This window comes from Haliaeetus albicilla, chromosome 14 (genome assembly GCF_947461875.1).
Source record: "Haliaeetus albicilla chromosome 14, bHalAlb1.1, whole genome shotgun sequence".
NCBI lineage: Eukaryota > Metazoa > Chordata > Aves > Accipitriformes > Accipitridae > Haliaeetus > Haliaeetus albicilla.
This window is the reverse complement of record NC_091496.1, coordinates 109,221-131,236: the sequence shown is the minus strand read 5'-3', so window position 1 is coordinate 131,236 and position 22,016 is coordinate 109,221. Positions and strand designations below refer to the sequence as shown.

The 22,016-nt window shown below is 47.3% G+C and overlaps 1 protein-coding gene across 1 annotated transcript; it reads left to right on the top strand.

Moving 5' to 3' along the window:
* The first annotated feature begins 15,325 nt into the window (after nucleotides 1–15,325).
* On the top strand, nucleotides 15,326–21,684 carry LOC104319358 (olfactory receptor 5V1). Its single transcript, XM_069801375.1, has 3 exons — nucleotides 15,326–16,228; nucleotides 20,986–21,550; nucleotides 21,588–21,684. Exons 1-2 carry the CDS (start codon nucleotides 15,326–15,328, stop codon nucleotides 21,013–21,015), a joined length of 933 nt encoding a protein of 310 aa, XP_069657476.1. The 3' UTR covers nucleotides 21,016–21,550; nucleotides 21,588–21,684.
* The last annotated feature ends 332 nt before the right edge of the window (nucleotides 21,685–22,016 follow it).

Below are 22,016 nucleotides of genomic sequence, written 5' to 3'. Positions count from 1 at the left end.
CCCAACATTAAGTTTGGTTAATAAGTCCAAATCTAGCCCCTACTTGACCTGTGTTGGGCATAAGGTGGGAGATTGTTATTTTTCTGTGATATGGAGAAAACAGTCGTGGTCTATTTTTTCCTGCAGTTCGATGTTCCTCTTGCTCTTTGGTCTTCCTGTTCTGTATATACAGAGTTTAGGTTCTTGAGGACTGAGATGCTTGGAGCTAATGGAAAGTTTTACGCTCAATTCATAATAAGCCAAGATATTAATGGGCCATGATGCAAGTACAGACAGACTGTAAAGTATAGCAGTGTCTCCTGGCATTACGCTCTTTCCATTGCTGAGAATGGAGCTGCATATGACTTTCAATGGCAAATTGGACCTTTTGCAAAACAGACTTGCTTTAGAGCCAGTCCTGTGACACAGGTAATAAAAATGCCTCAGCAATCATTTGTCTCAGGATTTTGCTGCCAGAAGACTTATACCACCTTGTGGAGGGAGGCATTTACAAACAGCAGGTGAAGGGCAGGCATGGCAGCTGCAGTTTGCTGCAGTCACCTCAGGTTTTGTGCAGCTGTTGTGTACTGGAGGTGTCTCAGATGCAACAGCAGATTCTGGAGAACCTTTGCACCAGCAGCTGCTTAGTGGCATATTCTCTCCAGGAGATATATCCATAGTCACAGTGTTGATAGAGGAAATAGCATGGCCAGCAAATGCAGTCCAAGGATTTGTTTAGTGTTGTTTAGAATCTGCTGGTACTCTTCACTTCTGCACCATCCCACAGAAGCCAATTTGGAGAGTCCATCACCTGCAGCATGGAAAAAAAAGTGCTTATTTTTGTCTGTTTTAATCTGATCTGCCACTATTTCCATGGAGTGTCCTCTCCTAGTGCTGCTGGATTTCATGGAGTCATAGAATCATAGAAAAGTTTGGAAGGGTTGGAAAGCTGGAAGGGACTCTTAAAGGTCATCTAGTCCAATCTCCCTGCAATGAGCAGGGACTTCTTCAACTAGGTCAGGTTGCTCAGAGCCCCATCCAACCTGACCTTGAATGTTTCCAGGGATGGGTCATCTACCACCTCTCTGGGCAACCTGTGCCAGTGTTTTACCACCCTCATTGTAAAAAAATTTCTTCCTTGCATCTAGTCTGACTCTACCCTCTTTAAGTTTAAAACCATTACCCCTTGTCCTATTGCGACAGGCCTGACTAAAAAGTCTGTCCCCATCTTTCTTATAAGCCCCCTTTAAGTATTGAAAGGCCACAACAAGGTCTTCCCCAGAGCCTTCTCTTCTGCAGGTTGAACCACCCCAACTCTCAGCCTGTCCTCATAGCAGAGGTGTTCCATCCTGCTGATAATTTTTGTAGCCCTCCTCTGGACTTGCTCCAACAGGTTCATGCCTTTCCTGAATGGAGGACTGCGGAGCCGAATGCAGTACTCCAGGCAGGGTCTCACAAGAGCGGAGCAGAGGGGCAGAATCACCTCCCTCAGCCTGCTGGCCATGCTTCTTGTTACACAGCCCAGGATTGATCGGCTTTCTGGGCTACAAGTATCCATTGCTGGCTCATGTCCAGCTTTTCATCCACCAGTACCCCCAAGTCCTTCTCAGCAGGGCTGCTCTCAATCCCTTCATCCCCCAGCCTGTATTGATACTGGGGCTTTCCCTGACCCAGGTGCAGGACCCTGTGCTTGGCCTTGTTGAACCTCATCAATTTCACATGGGCCTGCTTCTTGAGTTTGTCCAGGTCACTCTGGATGGCATCCTGTCCCACAGGTGTGTCAGCTGCACCACTCAGTTTGGTGCCACCTGCAGACTTGCTGAGGGTGGGCTTGATGCCACTGTCTATGTCAGATGAAGATACTAAATAGTACTGGTCCCACTACGGACCCCTGAGGGACACAACTCATCACTGATCTCCATCCAGACATTGAGCCATTGACCACTACTCTCTAGATGTGACCATCCAACCGATTCCTTATCCACTGAACAGTCCATCTATCAGATCCATATCTCTCCAATTTAGAGAGAAGGACGTTGTGGGGGACCATGCCAAAGGCCTTGCAGAAGTCCAGATAGATGACATCTGTAGCTCTTCCCTTGTCGACTGATGTAGTCACTCCATCACAGAAGGCCACTAGGTTGGTCAGACAGGACTTGCCCTTGGTGAGGCCATGCTGGCTGTCTCAAATCACCTCCCTGTCTTCCACGTGTCTTAGCAAAGCTCCTAGGAGGATCTGGTCTATGATCTTCCCAGGCACAGAGATGAGGCTGACAGGTCAGTAGTTCCCAGGGTCTTCCTTTCTACCCTTCTTAAAAAAGAGTGTAATGCTTCCCTTTTTCCAGTCACCAGGATCTTCACCTGACTGCCATGACTTTTCAAGTATTATGTATGGAGAGTGGCTTGGCAACTACATCAGCCAGAATATATAAAGGGGGCTTATAAGAAAGACAGAGTAAGACTTTTTACCAAGGCCTGTAGTGACAGGACAAGGGGGAACAGATTTAAACTGAAAGAGGGCAGGTTTAGATTGGACTGACCTGCTGCTCGTGTACCCACGTGTCCTCTGCAGCTGTGCTCTACTGCAGCAACATCCTGGAGTCCTCACCCGTGATATACAGGCTCCATCACATGTGCCACATGTACCTGAGTCACAGAATCATAGAAAGCTGAAGGTTGGAAAGGACCTCTAGCGATTGTCTAATCCAAAATCCCCACCTGAAAGCAGGGTCCCCTAGAGCAGCTTGCTCAGGACCTTGTTTTATCACCCTTACAGTAAAAAGAAAAAAATATTCTTATGTTTAAGTGAAATTTCTAGTATTTCAGTTTGTGCCTGTTGCCTCTTGTCTACTCCCTGGATACCACTTGTTTTCTTTACTGCCTCACATCAGGTGTTTATACACATTGATAAACCCCTCTGAGCCTCTTCTCAAGGCTAAACAGCCCCAGCTCTCAGCCCCTCCTCACGTCGGATGCTTAAATCTCTTAATCATATTCATGCTGGACTCCAGTTTTGCCCAGGCTTGTATTGGGGACCCTAGAACTCGTCACAGTACTCTAGATGCGGTCTCACCAGGGCCGATTAGAGGGGAAAAGATCTCCCTCGACCTGCTGGCAATGCTCTTGGTAGTGCTGGCTCATGGTTAGCTTGTTGCCCATCAGGACAACCAGGTACTTCTTTGCGAAGTTGTTTTGGCCCCCCAGTGGAGTATTGGCACATAGAATTATTCCTGTCCAGGTGCAGGACTTTGCATTTCCCTCTACTGAACTTCATGAAATTCCCACTGGCCCCTTTCTCCCTGAAGGGACTACAGCCTAGGGAGGAACTATGCCACAGCAGGGGCACCTCTGAGGACCTGCAGCCTGTGGAGGACCCACATTGGAGCAGGTACACTCCTGAGAGGACTGCAGCGCATGGGTGTGTCATGACTGAGCAGAGGAAACGAGAAGGAAAGAGCAGTAGAAGAAAAGAATAAGAAGCAATGAGTGGCAAAAGAAAGCACAACACACTGACCCCAACCTCCTGTGCTGCCTGTCACCTCACCAAAAGGATTGGGGGAAACTGAGCATAACATGCAGGGACAACAAGAGGAGAGGAGACTAGGAAAGGAGGAGAAAAGGTGTTGGACTGAAGCTGAGCCTGGGAAAGGGAAGGAAAGGTGTTTCCCTAAGGGTTTCTTAATTATTTGTCATCTTGGTTTTTCCTGAGTATCTGAATCAGTAATTAACAATTTGTGTTAATTGGTAATAAATTAAGAGAAATTCCTTTAGCTGAGATTGTTTTGCCCGTGATAGCAGGGATTAAGGTCCAGGCCTGAGCTGAACTGGAGCTCTTGGGCCCATGGGCAGAGCGTGGGTGGAGGTCCCACATCAGACCGGTCAGGGACCTTGAGGCATATTAGTGCCCTCAGGCCCTCACACCTTTTGCTTTTTTCCCTCGTCCTGGGATTCTGAACTCCTCCGTCCTGTGGTCACTGTATCTAAGGCTACCCTCAGGCTTTACATGCCTGACCAGTTCTTTCTTGTGAGTACTGTGTCAGGAAGAGAGTGCCTCCCCATATCCAGAAATCTCCTGGATTGCTTGTGCCCTGCTTGACAATGGAAGTGGTGCACACCTCCATACCTGCAGAATAGCTGATGTTGGAAGCAGGCTCCAGGGATGTTCAGACTGTCTTGGACCTGGCACCAGTCCCCAGAGGGACATGAGTCTGAGCTGTCCCAGCCTGACAGATTGGGCAAATTGCCCCCAAACCACCTGTCACTCTCCATTGATGAAAGAGCACTGAATGACTAGTGCAGGTGAGTCTATGTTGTCTTTGCGCTACACCATGTATTACTCTGAACAGGTCAAGAAGCCAATGCTGGTGTCTCTGTTGAATTCTGGCTATCAAATCAGCAGCACTGTCTTTCCCTGTGAAATTTTTCATAAGGGCTCGTGCTGTGCTCCCTCTATTTGCTCAAGGCGTGCTACGTCCTGACTCCCAATATTGCCACAAACACTCTTGCTAAATTCCTCCAACAGTAAATCAAGTTCATATCTAAAACTGTAACACATACATTTCTATGAAAAACTCTGGCCCAGCTTCATACTGTGAGATGTCTCTCCAGGTGCTCAGATCAGGCACTGTGGCTGTAGCCAATGTGCTTTTGCTGCAGCACCTGTTGTGGTACCCGCTCCAGACATTTAGCTGTCGTCTGGCTCACATCAGTCGTGGAGTGGGTCTTGCGCTAAATATGGACCCGTATCTCCCTATGCACCCACCCCACAGATGGGTCAGGAACCTGTAGCTCCCAGTAAAAGCCAGGGATATCAACCTGCCCTTCATACCTATAACAATCTGTCATACCTATCTGATATGGCTGTAGCATACATATGTGGTGTAGATATACTGCCTCAGAGTAGAGCAGGAATTTGGGCAAGAAGGCACAATCAGTATTACAAATGGCCATGGAACTTCAGCTTTGCATTTCCTGTTGCAGTAACTCATGTTTTCCATAAAGTTTACTGTCATTCACTTATTTCTTATTGACTGCTAAAGCACTGTTAAATTATTTACCTTTTTCTCCTTTCAATATTTCAACAGCTTTTTGTGTATTTTTTTGTCTAGAGTGTGAACATTTCAAAGATGGGAAGTCTGTATAGAACAAAGATATTCTTTCTCCATGTCTCATTCTGCCACTTCCACATTATGATGCAATTGATTACAGCAGATGTAAACAGCTTCAAAGTTATTGCATGAGTGACTGCCTCAAACTTTTAATAGCCCACTTTGTGCCTTATTTACAAGTCTCAGAAAAACATGCCAGGTGAGGAAGTGAAGTGCTCTAGGCTTTTAGTAATTGCCACTGAAACCCTAGTGGCATTTTCTCTGTGGAGAGAAGCCTGTGGGGAATGGGTACCAAGCGGACAAACTGGAAACAAGAAAACTTCTCTCTCAAAACTTCAGCCTTCTATTTAAAGCATCTTGTTTAAAGTGCGCTAATTGGCCCCTGGGGCAGACTCGATGCCCAAGCCTGGGCAAAGCCTGGGTGAGAAGCCTTGGAGGGCTGGCTCCATGCAGCAGGAGGATGGAGCTGGCCGTAGGAAGAGGGAGGAATGGAGATGGGGCAGCAGGTGCCATCGCTGTCCAGGAAGTACCAGGCAGCAATCATTAAGCAAAAGTGCTGCTCACCGGTGACAGGAAAGACTTTCCTTGTCGCTTTCTGAGTACAAGTTGGCCGGGAAGAAACAGTGACCCTGGGGCTGGTGCCAGGACCTCACTTTCCGTGACTGTGTGTAGGTGTTAGACCTGCCCCAAAACCCCGCAGTGCAGGGATGATACCGCAAGGTAACAAGTCACTTAACGCTTGATCATGGTGTTTGAGTTTGTGCATGCTCTTAGCCCATGACTAACACAAGTAAATCAGGTCAGCTTTGGCCAGTTTTATAGTTGGATCATATAGGTACAACCCTCATTGCCTTTTTTTCTAAAATATGAACACAAGTGGTCAATTAAACTGAATAAAAGCTAGAGACAATGCAATTTTCTTCAGCCAGAAAATCTCCTTGTCAAGTGTTAGGAAAAAAAAAAGTCAGACAGTAATCCATTACCATTCTCACAAGATGCAGTGTGAGGCTTTTGTCCTATCTTGCGTAGGCCAAACTGGAAATGCCAAATTTTGCTTATTCTTGTTTCTTGCCTGGTCTGGAAAACAGGCAACTTATCTGCAAAACAAATTTCCCAGAGGAAACTCTTTCCCTGAGGAAATCAATGGGACAAAGCCTGAAATATTGTTCTTATGAAACCTGATAAGAATTTCATTCCAGAAATCAGACTTGTGCTGGTGGAAAGGAGCCCCCGGTCCAAGCCCTGCTCAGAGCAGGACCCCTTAGCACAGGTTGCTCTGGGCTGTTGCCAGGTGAGTGCTGAGTATCTCCAAGGACAAAGAGTCCGTGGCCTCTCAGGACTTTGATCCAGTGCCTGAAGGACTTTTCCCTGATGTCCAGTGAGGATGTCTCTGGTTACAGCTTGTGCCTGTTGCCTCTTCTCATCACCATGCAACTATGAGAAGAGTCTGTATCTGTCATCTCTCTCCACTCCATTAGGCAGCTGCAGACCACAGTAAGGTCTCCCTTTCGCCTTCTCCTTTCTAGGCTGCACAAAGCAGTCTCAGCCTCTCCTTGTATGTCCTGTACTCTAACCCCAAACCACCTCTATGACCTCCACAGGACCTACCCCAGTATGGCAATGTCTGGCTGGTAGAAGGGAGTTGGAAGCTCAGGACACTTGACTATGTTGATGTCATAGTAAAACAGGGTGGTTTACTATAACATCTGTTAAGTAAGTCTGAGTGTTACAACTGTGGTATTTATAAGAAAATTGTACAGAACATTGCCCATGGAGATTTTTAAAAAGGGATGTTCAGAGGAAAAAGAGAACACACAGAGCTACAGTTTGTATTAAATCTCTTTGAACTACTGTCTGGATGACATCTGCGGTGGACAGTACAGTTTTAGTACCATCAAAACTGCATCAGTGACAGTCAAAATCACTGAGGGGAAAAAACAGAGCACAGGCCCATTGCAGCCAGCAGGGAGAAACACTGACATTAACAAACCACTAAGCTTCTGGGCCAGATATGGCCACAGAAAGACAGGGCAAATGAGGTTGCCCAGCCAGTAGAAGTGTATGTAGAAAATGCAGGATGAAAAGTGCATTCAGCTTGCATATGTCCAAGCAACAGCAACATCAGTGAAAGCAGTGGTGTAAAACTGGATCATCAGGTTTAGACAGTGGTGGTTAACAGGTCATCTCTACCTGGAGGCCAGTGACAAGTAGAGCATCACAAGTATCTGTCTTGGCACCTGTCCTGTTTGACATCTCCATTAGTGATATGAAAGAGATGACAGAGTGCCCTCTTGTCAAATTTGCGGGTGACACCAAGTCAAGGGGACCAGTCAATATGCTCAACAAAAGGGCTGCCATCCAGAAGGACCTGGCCAGACTGGAAGAATGAGCCAGAAGAAATTCCATGAAATTCAACAAGGACAAGTGCCAAGTCGTGCACTTGCGGAGGAAGAGCCCCTGGCAACAAGACAGTCTGGGGATGCCTGGCTGGGCAGCAGCTCTGCAGAAAAGGCCCTAGGCATCCTTGGTAGGCAGCAAGCCGGACATGAGTGAGACGTGCCCTGGCAGCAAAGGTGGCCAAAAGCATCCTGGGCTGTGTCAACAGAACCAAAGAGAGTAGAATGAGGGAAGTGGTTATGGCCCTCTAGTCAGTACTTCTCAGATCATATCCAGGTACTGCATCCAGTGCTGCATTCCCTGAAACAAGAAATACACCAACAAACTCAGAATTCAGTGGAGAGCCACCAAGATGGTCAGGGCTGAAGCACTTGCACTGTGAGCAGAAGGAGCTGGACTTGTTCAGCCTGCAGAAGGAATGGCTTTGGGGAGACAAAATAGCAGCCTTCCAGTACCTATGGGGAGGTTATCAAGAAAACAATGCCAGGCTTATCACAATGGGGCACGGAGGGAGAATGAGAGGCAGCAGGCAAAATTCAGACAGGAGGTTTCAAGTTCATAGAATCATAGAATATTTTCAGTTGCAAAGGACCCACAAGGATGATTGAGGACAACTCTCAACTCCACACAGGGCAACCTAAAAGTTAAACCATACATGTAAGTATTGTCCAAATGCTTCTTGAACACTGACATGCTTGGAGCCATGACCATTTCCCTGGGAAGCTTGTTCAAGTGCTTGACTGCCCTCTCAGTGAAGAACTTGTGCCTAATATCCAATCTGAACTTCCCCTGACACAGCTTTAAGCCATTCCCTCGCGTTTTATCACCGGACACCAGAGATAAATCAGATCTCCCTCTCCACTGCCCCTCATGAAGAAGTAGATAGCAATGAGGTCACCTCAGTCTCCTCTAAACTGAATAAACCTAGTATCCTCACCTGCTCTTCATAAGTCATGCCCTGTAGTCTTTTCACTGCCTTTGTTGCATTCCTTTGGACACATTCTAATATTTCTATATCCTGCTTACATTGTGGAGCCTAAAACTGCACACAGTACTTGAGGTACAGTTAAGTATAGAGGGACAATCACTTCTTTTGACCAGTTAGCTATACTGTGCCTAATGCACCCCAGCATACAGTTGGCCCTTTTGGCCACCAGGACACATTGTTGACTCATATTGAGCTTACCATCAACCAAAACGCCCGGAGGTTTCAGAGTTAGAAGTTCAAGAAGTTTCCTTCCACCTGGGTGTAAGGAACAACAGTCACTCTGAGGATCATTAAGTAGTGGAGCAGTGTCTCAGAGAGGCTGTGGGATTTCTGGCCTTCGAGGTTTTCCAGACCTGACTGGATATAGCCCAGAGCAACTTTGACCATGGAGCTGGCTGTACTTTGGGTAGGGCTTGGATCCAGCAAGCAGCCTGCCACCCTGAACACCATGAATTGCACTGTTTTCCTTGTCTGTGTCCAAAGGAAGCATTTGTGCACATGTGGAGACCATTAACAGTGAGCTGGCAGTATTGCTGTAGTAAGCTGTGATACAAGTGATGGTGGATTTGCTTGAGAAAGAATTCTTGAGCTGGAAGAGTGCATCTCTTAAAACAAGTAGGGAAACATAACTTGGAGAGGTTCCCAGTTCTACACCAGTACGCTTGATTTTTTGGAAAGTGCAACACTTATGCTTGAAGAAGTTAAGGGCCCTGCACCCAGTTAAGAGTCTGATTTTCAGAAGTGCTAAGTACTTACAGGAGCTGGGCCCAATCCTTACGGTTACACACCTGAATTTAGGCATTTGGTTTAAAAAACAACTCCCTTAACACTTTACAAATTCATGGAGATTTTGATTTCTCACTGGACCCCTAAGGCTAGATTTGATATGCCTCAATAGACCAGAGGAGGATACAAACATTGATATTTCTTCTCATAAAGTTTGTCTTGAACATTACCACAGAAAGTGGACATGGATTACCAGAACTGAATACCAAGTTTCTGGCATCTGGCAAGATTTCAGTATATTTTAATATTTGTGCTAAGTGTTGATGGTCTCAGCAAAGCTCTAGTTCAAATATTGGTGTGGGAGGGGGTTTCTCCAAGTGCTGCTAGCATGTGCCTTCATCTAAAATCCTGCAAGAGCAGCCAGGTTATATTGGAATGTCATGCCACTGAGTTTCTGTAAGAAACAAACAAGGAAATGTTCATCATTGCCAGAAGAGAAAGGTTTAATTTTGTAAACTCAAAGCAAATGGCTGTGTCACAAAGTCCTGTTATCGTGGTCCTTCTACCCTGTCAGCCCAGCTTCCTTGAAAACACGCTTTTAGACATACAGGGCTCATAATTACTGCTATTCATCCTTTACAAGCCGAGACATCCTCTCGGACACGAATTTTCTCCTCATTGAGGTAGTAGCCCCCTCTAGTGTCTATGTTGAATTTGAACACAGCGTATTGTTTCCCGTGTAGGGTTGTTGCCTATGCTTTCCCTACTTTCCAAACGATGCTACTGCTCAGCTCCTCAGTTCTTGAAATTTCAGATACAGAGCTTATTATAGGATCAGCTCCTATTGCCCGACCATCAGGAAAAAGAGGTTGCAAAAAGATTGCAATAAAGCAATACTGTATTCCTGCTGCAGAAAGAATCATGTCTCAGTCTTGATCTCCAGGTGCACTCCCCGTTGCAGTCTTCACATTTCCTGGGTTTCCCACTTTATATTTCCATGGCAGTATGTGGTGAACTCCAGCTAAACCTGCTGTTTCTATCAGGAATGGCTCCAGGGTCAGAGCAGGCAGCAATCACCCAGTGTAAATCCATGTAATCCTGCTGTCTCACTCTTCAAGAACTCACAGGATTCTACTTGGTGCACTAACTAAGTCCAATCAGAGCTGCTCCCAGATCACACTTCCACCATGGCCGTGTTCTCTCCTAGTCCCCTGGACCACACTCGCCACTCCAGAGAGCCCTGCACAGCCTGGGCTGAGTGAGCATGGTTACTGTAGATGGTGGGAGCATGGACATGGTGCAGATACCACGCAGTCACCTTATGGCTGTGTTGCCCACAGGTTCGTTGCTGCAAGTGTGGCCATTGGCCAACCCTCCTCATTGCTGCCTCTCTTCTGGCATGGCTGGTGTAGGCACCTCATAGCCCTGCAACAGATAAAACAGGGTCATAAAGAAGGACTTAGGGCACAGGGACTGCAGCTCTCAGCCTCCCCAGCTGGCCACCCTTCTATGGCCCAGGGTGCCTGGCATGGTCAGTGGTGCTGCAGCCCAGGCACCCCAAGAGCTGCCACAGGGCTGGAGCAGGAGGCCAGGGCTAGAGAGCTCTGCCTGGTCAGCACTTGGCACAGCCTGGAGCAGAACAGGAGCTCAAGGTGGGTGCTGTGCCAGAAGGGCTTTGTCCTGTGGGCTCAGATCCCACTTGTGCAGGCTGATTGGGGGAATGGTCCTCTGCTCCTTGCTCCTGCCACTGAACAAGAGCTACCTCTGGAAGCCTCTCCCCCAGGGCCCTTGGAGGGTTAAAAGCCTCTCCTCCGCTCGCAAAACTTGAGGACACACAGGCTTTTCCTCCTGCAGGTATGACAAACTGGACAGCACTTGGGGACATTGCTAGTTTTTCCCTCTTACCAAGCACTGGATGCCGTCCACTGTTTGCTCTTGGACATCGAGGTAAGGGAGGGCTGGGAGGGCAGGACTGCTGCCCGTGGTGGGGCAGGGCCTCACTCATCGTGAGACACTCCCAGGGGTCCCTATTGGCACACTACCTGGGGGCAAACCCAATACTGGCACCCAGAGCTCCTGGGTAGTCTGGGCATGCAAGCAGACTGTGGCTGCCTCAAACAAAACAATCCAGTCCTTGTCAGGAGAAATTAATCCTGTGTTATTGCCGGCTCCCTCAGTCCAGCCATCACCTCAAACTGGGACTGAACCATACCCAAGGCTCAGGACCTTACCTCCCATCGCTATATGCTCCAGGCTATCTAGTCTGCTCACCTGAGTGCAAATAGAATGTGGTGGCTTGGAGAGGAAAGCCACATTCTCCTGCAGGAGCAGCTGGCTTCCCTGGGTGGGCACAGCACACGTATGGCCTCCTGTAGGAGGAATGGTGACCTAATGCACCCCAAAACGCTGGAGCTATGCAGAAGTACACAGTGGTGATGTATGGCGCCCTGCTTGAGGGACTGCACCAGAGCTGAGCTGGGTCTCAGATTAGTGCATCACCATCGCACTGGTCAGGGTTACCTTCCTTCTCCTAGGGGAAACGACAGAAACTAGCTGCCTCAGTGGCAGTGGCATCAGTGCTTCCTCTCTGCCACCCTATCCAGCCTTTCTGGACTGGTCAGCGTTGTGCAAAGGTGTAGCTGCGCTGGGAAATACCTGGTAAGTCATTAGTTACCGTGAGAAATCGCCTTCAGTGCAAGTGAGAAAGAGAGAGGAAAGGAGGTGAGGCAAGGTGGAGACTCGTTCAAGGCTCATTCCTGTGCAGTCCAAGGGAGAAAGGGAGATTTTCCTACCACGTCTTCCTATTTCATTGTGTACAGGATGTCTGAGGACAAAGAGTTTAAATCTGGCATTTCTTGTCATGTGGCTGTGTCCAGACCATTGCTCCAGACCATGGTGAAAAATTAGGGTCATTCATCTGCATGACTCCTACAGCTGTACTGTAGCCCTGTAGCTCCATGCCTAATCCAGCCTGAATTTGTCAGCATGGGGAGACCATCATCTGCAGCTTTCCAGAACTCGCTCTCCCTCCTGCAGTGGAACTAACAATTCCTTGCTGCTGCTGCAAATACAATGACTTTCACGTCATTGCTGTGTACCTACATCAAACCAAGGGCTCGTTGGTAGCGTGCGATGGGCTCACACACCTCTTGCTCACCTGCTCTTACTTCCAAGTGTTGAGCCTCAGTTCAGAGTATAAACAGGTGACTAACCCTTACATGCCTAACCTCCTACTATTAAATTTATTATTTTAATCATGCTGGTTCCTGAGGTCCCCTATTCCTCCTGTGTAACAGGCAGGTCCCTGCCTTCACTGGTGCTGGCTTCACTGTAACTTGTCAGCAGACTTCTGCCTCTGGCTAACAGGTCAGTAGTAAAAGCAGCCAACAAGGTCCTGGACAGAGGCTTCCCCTCTCACACCTACACCATGGAGGTACTTGTGCCCTAACAAAACCACTAACTGACTTAGCGCTGTGAAAGTTCACACATATATGATTTTGAATTTATATAGATCAAAGTGCACATTATGCAGCTTTGCAGACAGGGACAGCTGGAGTCTGGAGGCGATTCCTGGGGAACATCGCTGTGGTCTCTCCCAGCACTAGCCCCTGCTCCTGCCTGCAACGCTGGGCCAAACAAGTTAGGCTCTTGCACCAAAATGCACACAGCTTTGGCTGGGAGCTGGCTGCAAGAAGAGTGATGGTTTGAGATTTCCAGAATGTTGGATGATATAGTCCTTAGGTAGCTGTCTAATGTATGCAGAATTAGTAATAATAAAAAAAAATAATTGAAGAATATGTTGATCTGGGAGACTGCTGGAGAGCTCGGCCAGGCAGTGGTTTCTCAGCCTTGTAGCACCCATGTCCAGGACAGAGTAACAAGTTTGGATGTCATTATGCTATGCACAGAAGAATTAATCTTTTGACTGAAAAATTTCCTCTCAATATTAAAAAAAAAAGTTGAAAAACTGGAGAGTAAAAGAGAACTTAATCAGAATTTAGCTCTTCTTCTACTCAGCAAACACTGATATTGATCACAGTGTGCAAGTAGAAGCAAGGAGAAAATACCATTAGAATAGAAGGTCCTTTATCTGGAAGAGAAAGACCTGAAAATTATGAATGAGACAGAGCTGACATTTGCACAATTCCAACAGGCAAAAAAGCACACAATTTTTAACAGTGCTTTGACAGATTCTTGCAGTAAGTAGCTGTAAAAAAACCCTCCCAACAGAAACAGTGAATTCTCCATTGCTCAACATTTTAAAATCATGCCTGATACGTAGTTACATGCTTTGGACAGAGACATTAAAAACAGATTAATGGGTGTAAAGAAGGGTACCGACCTGAATTTAACCATGTTGTTTAATCTCACAGAGACATGACAATTGACCTCAGTTGCTAAAAACACATTTTGGTCATGTTTACTTTGGCCTTATATAATGGCAATGGGCCCCTGCATAGCCTTCAGGTGACATCTTTAATGTTTAGTAAATGGAGAGTGACATGAATTAATACCTTGACTGGGAACACTGTTGAATCCTGACCACAGAAGTTTTGTCAGTGTTACCCATAAGGAAAAACTGCTCACAGCTGCCCTGTACTGAGGCAGGCAGGCCTTGTTTCAAAGTGTACAATTTCCAAGTCAGAATAGCAGGGAACTAAATACTTCAGTGATATGCAATCCTCCCTTGCACCCCAACCATGGCCCAGTGCTGTCAATGAGAACCGGCCCAGAAGCCAGCACTGGTCCAGCCCCAACTCCTGGCAAACACTTGCTCAGCGATGGCTAGCACCCTGGCCAGTTACCTTATTCTCTGATTCAGAAGTAGTTGAGAGTGCTAACATCTGCTGAGGCAATCAAATAGAGCCAAAGAAAAAGCTGCCTAGGGAGAGCACAATTTTATTATGCACAGCCCCAAGATGACCTGTGGTTCCCCAAGGTGCCCTGTATTGTCATGCAGCCACAGTCTGCCCTGGTGTTTTCCAGCCCTGTTTGCCCCCTTATCATCATATATGTGAGCTTAAGCCTCTTGGATCCTTTTCCTCACCCAGCCGAGAGTAGCCCCTGGTTTCAGACTGGCTGAGCGCAGTGTGTGCCCGTGTCGAGTGCTGGCTGTGACAGATCTGCACCCCACGACAAGGTGATTGCAGGTGGTTTTTAACCTCTCAGCCCTATTTCTTCAGCAGCCTCACAGAGGCTGCTACACCAGGCTGTATTTGCGCATCAAAGCACTAGCCTACATCTGGCTGTGCTTCATGGTACTGGCATGGGGGGCTCCAGCAGTCCTGGCCACAAGCACCCAGCAAGCACCACCTTCAACAGCCCTTGGCTGAGGTTTATGAGCAATAACTGCTTCCCTATGCCTCGTCCATCATGTGGACATGGCGATTGTAGCTTCACATGCCAGTAAGCAAAACCCTTGTGCTGGGGTGAAAATTGAAATAGGCTGATGGAAGAAAGGTCAGGAGGCCCAGGCCAGTGGAGATCCCTGATGGCTTAGATTTGCCTGTGGCTCAACAAGCACCATGTGGTGAGTCACCCTCAGTTAGAACCCATGCTTTTTTAAGTGCTGGTTATCACAGAGCAAAGCACTCCAAACATGGCAGAGCAGGAGACAGGATAAAGAAAAAAAAAAAAATCTTTTAACTGGTGCAGGGTGATGCCACATCACCAACCCAGCAGCTGGGGAAGAGCAAGCTTAGTGGCTGTGGCACCTAAGGAATGACGTGACCATGTCTAGGGGGCAGGGAAGCATGTAGTCACCGTAAGTGCAACCAGGAGGAAGAGAGACGTGCTTGGTATACTCATAAAGACAGGGGTTGGGCTGGCAGGAGAACTCAGGAGGTGTGGGTTAATCCAGATGCACAGCATTCTTGGTTTCTTCTGTGTGATTCTGTTGCAGTCACGTATCCAACTCTGAACAGCAGCTCTCGGGACTCTAAAATCCTCGTGTCTGTGAAATCTCAACATGGGAAGCTTTCAACCACTATGGAGATAGTGGTTGAAAAGCCATCCTACCAGTGAAACCCTTGCCTTGTTGGTGTTTGTGCTGCAGTCCCATGGCTCATAGTCACCACCTCCTCCTCACAGTACTTGTTTCTGCCCACAGACCAACCCAGCTGGCCACATGGCAGGTGAGAACCAGACTCATGTGACAGAGTTTATGCTCCTGGGCTTTTCCCATGGCCAGCCCTTCCTCTTTGTTCTTTTCCTGGCTATTTACCTGGCCACGCTGCTGGGGAACTCTGCAATACTTGCCCTTGTGTCCCTGGATCCCCATCTCCACAGCCCCATGTACTTCTTCCTCAGTCACCTGTCCTGCTTGGACATTTGCTACTCATCAGTGACAGTGCCCAAGATCCTGACAAATACCCTGCGCCCGCAGGCGACCATCTCCTACCATGGGTGCCTGGCCCAGATGTTCTTCCTGATGGGGTGCGCAGGGGCCGAGTGCGCACTCCTGGCTGTCATGGCCTACGACTGCTATGCAGCCATATGCCAGCCCCTGCACTATGCCCATGCCATGAGCTGGAGTGTCTGTGTGGCGGCAGCTGCCAGCTGCTGGCTCTGGGGGATGCTGGACTCGGCCATTCACACCCTCCTGGCCTCCAGGCTCTCCTTCTGCGGGGCTGCCCAGCTCCAGCACATCTTCTGTGACGTCCCCCCGCTGCTGAGGGCTGCGTGTAGCAACACCCACCCCAGCGAAGTGGCACTCCATGCTGCCAGTATCTTTGTGGGCCTCAGCCCCTTCCTGCTTGTCGCTATCTCCTACCTCCGCATCCTGGCCACCGTCCTTGGGATGCCTGTGGCCACCAGCCGGCAGAAGGCCTTCTCCACATGCTCTGCCCACCTGCTCGTGGTCACCCTGTACTTTGCAACAGCCAACCTGAACTACAACCGTCCCAGCTCCGGCTACTCCCCAGCAACCGACACACTGGTCTCCACACTGTACTGCATTATCACCCCGATGCTGAACCCTCTCATCTACAGCCTCCGCAACCGGGAGGTGCGGGGAGCCCTGTGGAAGGCTGTATGGGGTCGGGGCATGCTGGCCTCCCCAGGCAGCAATGCATGAGCAATACCAGGGCTGTGGCAGAGTGCTGGTGTGGCACTGGTGCAGCATGGCCCGTCTGTGGGAAATCTTTGACGGCAGCAGTGGGCTCAGAGCTCCCTGCCCAGGCAGTGGCTGCGTGTGGCATACTGCCACCACTTGTCTACCCTCAGCACATCACTGATGGTAGAATGGCAAAAACAAGTTGGGAACAAGGCTACAGTTCCAGGATTACATCTTTATTTTGCAAGGGTCATTGTGTTGAGCTCAGCACAGGACCTGTTGCAGCTACGCTGCTACCAGGCAATTTCATGTGGTATCAGACAGGTGCTGGCACTGAGCAAGGCCATGAGCTCTGTCTCGGGGCTGTGCAAGGTGCTGAGCCAGGCCTTGCACAGGACGAGGGGCAGTGTCTTGGACTGCAAAATCTGGCCTCTGCAAAGGGGCTGTCACACCATCCTCCTTCCACACACGCTTTGGCACTGAGTCTGGTGTCTGCTGGGTTCCGCCAGGCTGCCATAAAAGCTCTGTAGCATTTTGTACATTAGCACAGCAGCCAGCAGTTTAAACAGGCCACCCATTATTCTCAGTGCTTTGGTCAAACAGCAAGTTACCAGCACTGAGCTGTGAGCTGGCATTGCTTAAATCCTCACCAGAAAAGCTTGCTTTGCTTTATAGCCATAAAAAAAAATCAAAATGCAGTTGTTGTGAGTGGTGTGGCTGTGGACGATAGTGGCTGAGGGCTGGCTGGTGACGTGGGGCAGCCAGCTTTGTCCAGCTGCCACTGCCTCAGCTTAACGTCTTCTTGCAGGAGCTCTGCAACCGGGTCCAAGCTTAAATGATTGCATGGGTGTTGGGGCAATCCCGCTGCTGGCCAAATCTGCAGGCGGGTACACAAGGGCTAGCAGTGTCCAACGCCATGGCACAAGCCAGGAGCAGCCAGCCACCAGTGCAAGGATCTTCCCCCCCAGTCAAGGGAAGCTGTCACAGACTGTGCATGCAGATGCACACCTGCAGCCACAGCAGCAGTTCTGCAGCTGTGCCACAGAGGTGCGCGTTGGCTGGAATAGGCCAAAACATGCTTATCCATAGCTCAGTTACCAAGAGATACCCAGCAAAATCCAGCCTGTTCCCAAAGAAACCTACTGGAGAGTCAAAAAATGGGCCTATGAGGCATACAGCTTGTTGGGAGCGGCTTGCCAGTTCTTGGTGCACAACATACATAGATTTTATTCTTCAGGGAAAAAAGTGTTTCTGTAACCTATGTGTAGGGATAGCCTGTTGCTCGTACCGAAACAGGTTGCAAGCTTCTCAGCCAGCTCTACTTGCTATACACTCTTCTTGACTGTAAAAAATTATTGAAACACCCCTAGTTCAGAGTCTCACTAGGACACATAAGAGAGTCTGCCACAATGAGGCCCATTCTGGAAAGCCCCCTGGAAAGGAACATCAGGAAATAAAGGGTGAACTGCATGAGGAAAAAATATTTGGAAAGGTATTTCAAAGGAAAAAAACCCAAAGAAACAAAACCCAACCAACCAAGCAAATACCCAAACCAAAAACCTCCAGCAAATTTACATTAAAATTGATAATTTCTAACCTGAATCACAATGTGTCTTTCCCGTGATTGACAGACACAGATTGTGATTTTTCTCAGTATAAAACACTGAGCAGAGATGCTGTACTACTGTCTAGGTAGTACAGTCTTGTTGAAGTGCAGGATGGTCCAGAACCAATCTGTGAGCCACAGTGAGTTCTGAAGGTGTCACAGTGGGATCCTCTGCATGCCTGCAGCTGGCAGCTGGCACTGCACTGGGATGTGCTCCTGCAGCTTCTCACATGCTGTGCTACTTACTCTGTGTGTCCCTGATTTACTCCTATTGTGATAGTACTTGCATAACACAGAGGAACAACAACCAACACCTACAGTGGCATGTTGAGCATCTAGCCTGGAATATACTGGTTCAAGGGAGGGCTTCAGTTTGCATTAGATTATTACTGAAAACTGCTTTAAACATTAGAAATAAAAAATTTGCTCTTGTCCTGCTTCCCACCTACTCAGCCTTTCCCCCACATCTGTGATGAAGGAGGGCTAGAATCAGGGGCCCTTTTCACTCTGTAAGGAACTGAGCCTACAACAGACACAGGGGACGTGCTGTCACAGAGTAACGGGGATGCAATTTTAGTCAGGCCAGAACAGAAGCAGTTTATTACTACAGCTATGAGGGAGAGCACAGCGCAGTGGAGTGACAGACACTGACTGCTATTATGAAGTCTGCCCAAATGGGGAAGTTACAGAGTTTATATACCTTTAGGTTATGCAATTCATTCTTCACCAAACAAACTGTGTCAGATAAGCAGGATATTGTAAATAACAATAGCATTCTTCAGATAAGGAGGCTCTAGCCAGCACACCCTTTAACAAATAATTCACTCCTCTGTTAATTAAACTGGTGAGACCATTACCTGCAAATATTTCTTAACTAGTGAGGTGTTAACTGTTTTACTGCCACACTGAGGAAGCCTGACCAGCACAGGGACTCAAACCATCCAACAGCAGAGAGAACCAGCTGAACCAAACACTGGATGGAGGAACCTACCTTTAGCACTGACTGCAAAGCACACTGGAGCCCTTAGGCCAGAGGCAAGCTGTGGGACTGCTCTTCCCCTCCCACCTGTATTTGTATGCTTATTTATACTCTCAGAGCAGTTAACAGGGAAAATGGAGCTCTCTTGAAAGTATTCTACTGCCAGTATCAAGCAGGACGTATTCTGATTCATTTGCTAGATTGAAAGGATTTCCCTAGCAGAACATTCCTCTGATGGTCTGCCTGGATGAGGACCAAGACAGTTATTAACACAGCCTTTGTTAGGTGAAGCCTTTCAGTATTTTTCTCTTGCTCCAAGACAGGTTTTCCAGAATAATTTTTTCTCAGAAAATAATCTAATTTTTACACATCCTTTTTCAAGGTTTACCCCAGAAATGACACATCTCCCAACAGCATTCTTGGCACACAGAGGAAAACCAAGCAAGTAATCTCCTACTTTAGCAAGATCATCCTATATTTTCATTGAGTCAGCACACACTTCTCTTGTTTAATGGAACAGCTCACTATGTTACAAATATTCTGATAAGTTAAAATTTTATATAAGCCAGGTTTGATCAAAAGATAAAGATTGTAGAATATAGGGGTTTGAAGCTCGCGATGTAGTCATCGAAACTTAGGAACATACAAAATGTGCTGTATACAGTCATAAGAAAATAAGTAATGTCTAAAATTAGTTAACCATAGAAACTTTGACCGATTTGTTAGTTTGTAGTGTTTTGTCCTAAGAAACTAAGAGAGATCGTTATGGACCTTAGTTCTGTTGCTTAGAAACCCCACTTTGATCAAGATTCCAGTTAGTGGAATTAAGTAAGATTAACCAATGAATGTTTTAGTATAAGAATATTGATAAGGTGGTGAGACTGAGGGCCAATCACTAGAAACGTTAAATTCAAGAATTAACATTGAATGTACTTTTATGTAAATCTAATACATGATGGCGAAAATCGTACTGCGCAGAATCACATAAGAGAGGTCAACTATCGGACAAAGTGAGGAAGACTATGGAAGACCACCAGAGGACTTCTGAAGACCACCAGAGACTTCACTGTGCCTGCATAAAGGGACATTTACATATGCTAATGATTTATCGGACAGTTGATGATTATGTATGACATTTCCCAGAAATTTAGTGAATATGTATAACAGGTGTGTATTTAACCTGCATGATTAAACCAGACAGGTGCACACACTAGGTGGAGTGATCCCCTGTGTGCCCAGCGCTGCAATAAAGAAGTGCCTGCTTCTTAACTTCTCATTGCTGTTAAGGAGTTTTATTCCGGATTTCAGCAACAACTACAGCCAAGCTTGTGTCTGTGTGCAGGAACAGTCAGCAGTGTTCACTGTGATGGTCAAATGTTCCCAGGTCCCAGTCCTGAAATCTGCCCAGATAGACCAGGTTTATGTTTCTCTACCCTGTGCTGCAAACACAGTTCATCCTGCAAGTGTGATACCGAAAAGCTGGTCGAAGAAACTCTCTAAGACTCATTTTGGAGTTTTAGAAAGCAGGCATTCTTCATTGCAGCACTGGATGCACGGGGGATAGTTCCACCTAGCGTGCATACCACAGCTTTAGCACTAACAGGTTATATAGAATAACTAATGGCATATTAATCAGATTAGTATACATTCCACCTAGCGTGCATACCACAGCTTTAGCACTAACAGGTTATATAGAATAACTAATGGCATATTAATCAGATTAGTATACATATACATAAAAGTAATTGCAACCAATTATCTTAGTACTGCCTACATCCGATCATGCACAATGAAGGATCCATCTGAGTCGAAGGGCTGCTTTTGCGATCACTGACCCATTTGAAGTTCTTGCTGGCTGTCCTTGAAGTCTTTATTCTTGTCCTTGTTCTTTGATCTTGAAGCTTAACGCAGTTTCAATCACCTATGGTCAGTTTCAGCATTGTTCTCATCTAGTGTACAGGAACATCTAATCATAAGAGCAAAGAACTGCAAAACTTATGAATAATTACTAGTTAATCACTTGACGAGACTTTGTAATTATCTCCCCGGTTACCCTTTGTCTATTGTTTCAACCATAATGTTAATATATGATCATTTATCAAATCTCACTTGCACAGTCACCTAGCAGCAAACCGGTTTTCATAGAAGGTACAAAATATTAAAACCATAAAAGTTTGAACAAACCACATGAAATGTATGGACATATGCTATCAGTTCAGCCTGATCTTCCCTCATTTACCTACCCATCAACATCAGGATCACACAGGGCCTGGGCTCTCTCTGCAGACGAGAAAGGGGTAGGCAACAAGCTTGGCTGGTCTCTTACACACATCACGTTAATTCTCTCTTTTCTCCATGTCACAAGGCATCTCGCAAAGAAGGTAGTGGAGTCCAGCCTCCGCAGGGGCATCTTTCTTTGTGGTGGGGAGACAGGCCAGTTGCCCACTGGTCTCTGAGAGCAGGACATTGTAATGAACATCAGGGACAGACCCCCTCCAAGTCTGTAGGAGAGAGAGAGGATGGTGAGACAGCTAATTAAGGTCCTTGATGTTTTGGCAGCTGCATTCCTCCCTGCTTTCTGTCTAGTCAAGAAGTTTCCCAGGTGCTTTCTCCCAGCCCATCCCTGCTAGTGAAGGAACTCTCCTGACCAGGACAAGAGGAAATCTGTTCAATGCTCAGAGTTAGGGAGGAGTAATATGAGCTGAAGGTGTCTGTAATCTGAGCTGTAAGGAGTAATCTGAGCTGTCTAGATTTTGACATGAAGGCGTTTTTTTTAAGCCCATTTCCACCATGTCCTGGGGGTAGGTGTTAGGCAGGGTTTTTAAGTGATCCTTGAGGATGTGACATCTCCATGCTGGGTCCTTTCACCGTCACCCAACATGGTGGCCTGAGGAAGGGGACACAGGCAAAAGTATTTCAAAGGCTCATGGGACATACCTTCTGTGATGGGTTGACCCTGGCTGGACGCCAGGTGCCCACCAAAGCCGTTCTATCACTCCCCCATCCTCAGCTGGACAGGGGAGAGAAAAATATAACAAAAAGCTTGCGGGTTGAGATAAGGACAGGAGAGATCATTCACCAATTACCGTCACAGGCAAAACAGACTCAGTTTGGGGAAAATTAACTCAATTTATTACAAATCAACCAGAGTAAGGTAATGAGAAATAAAACCAACTCTC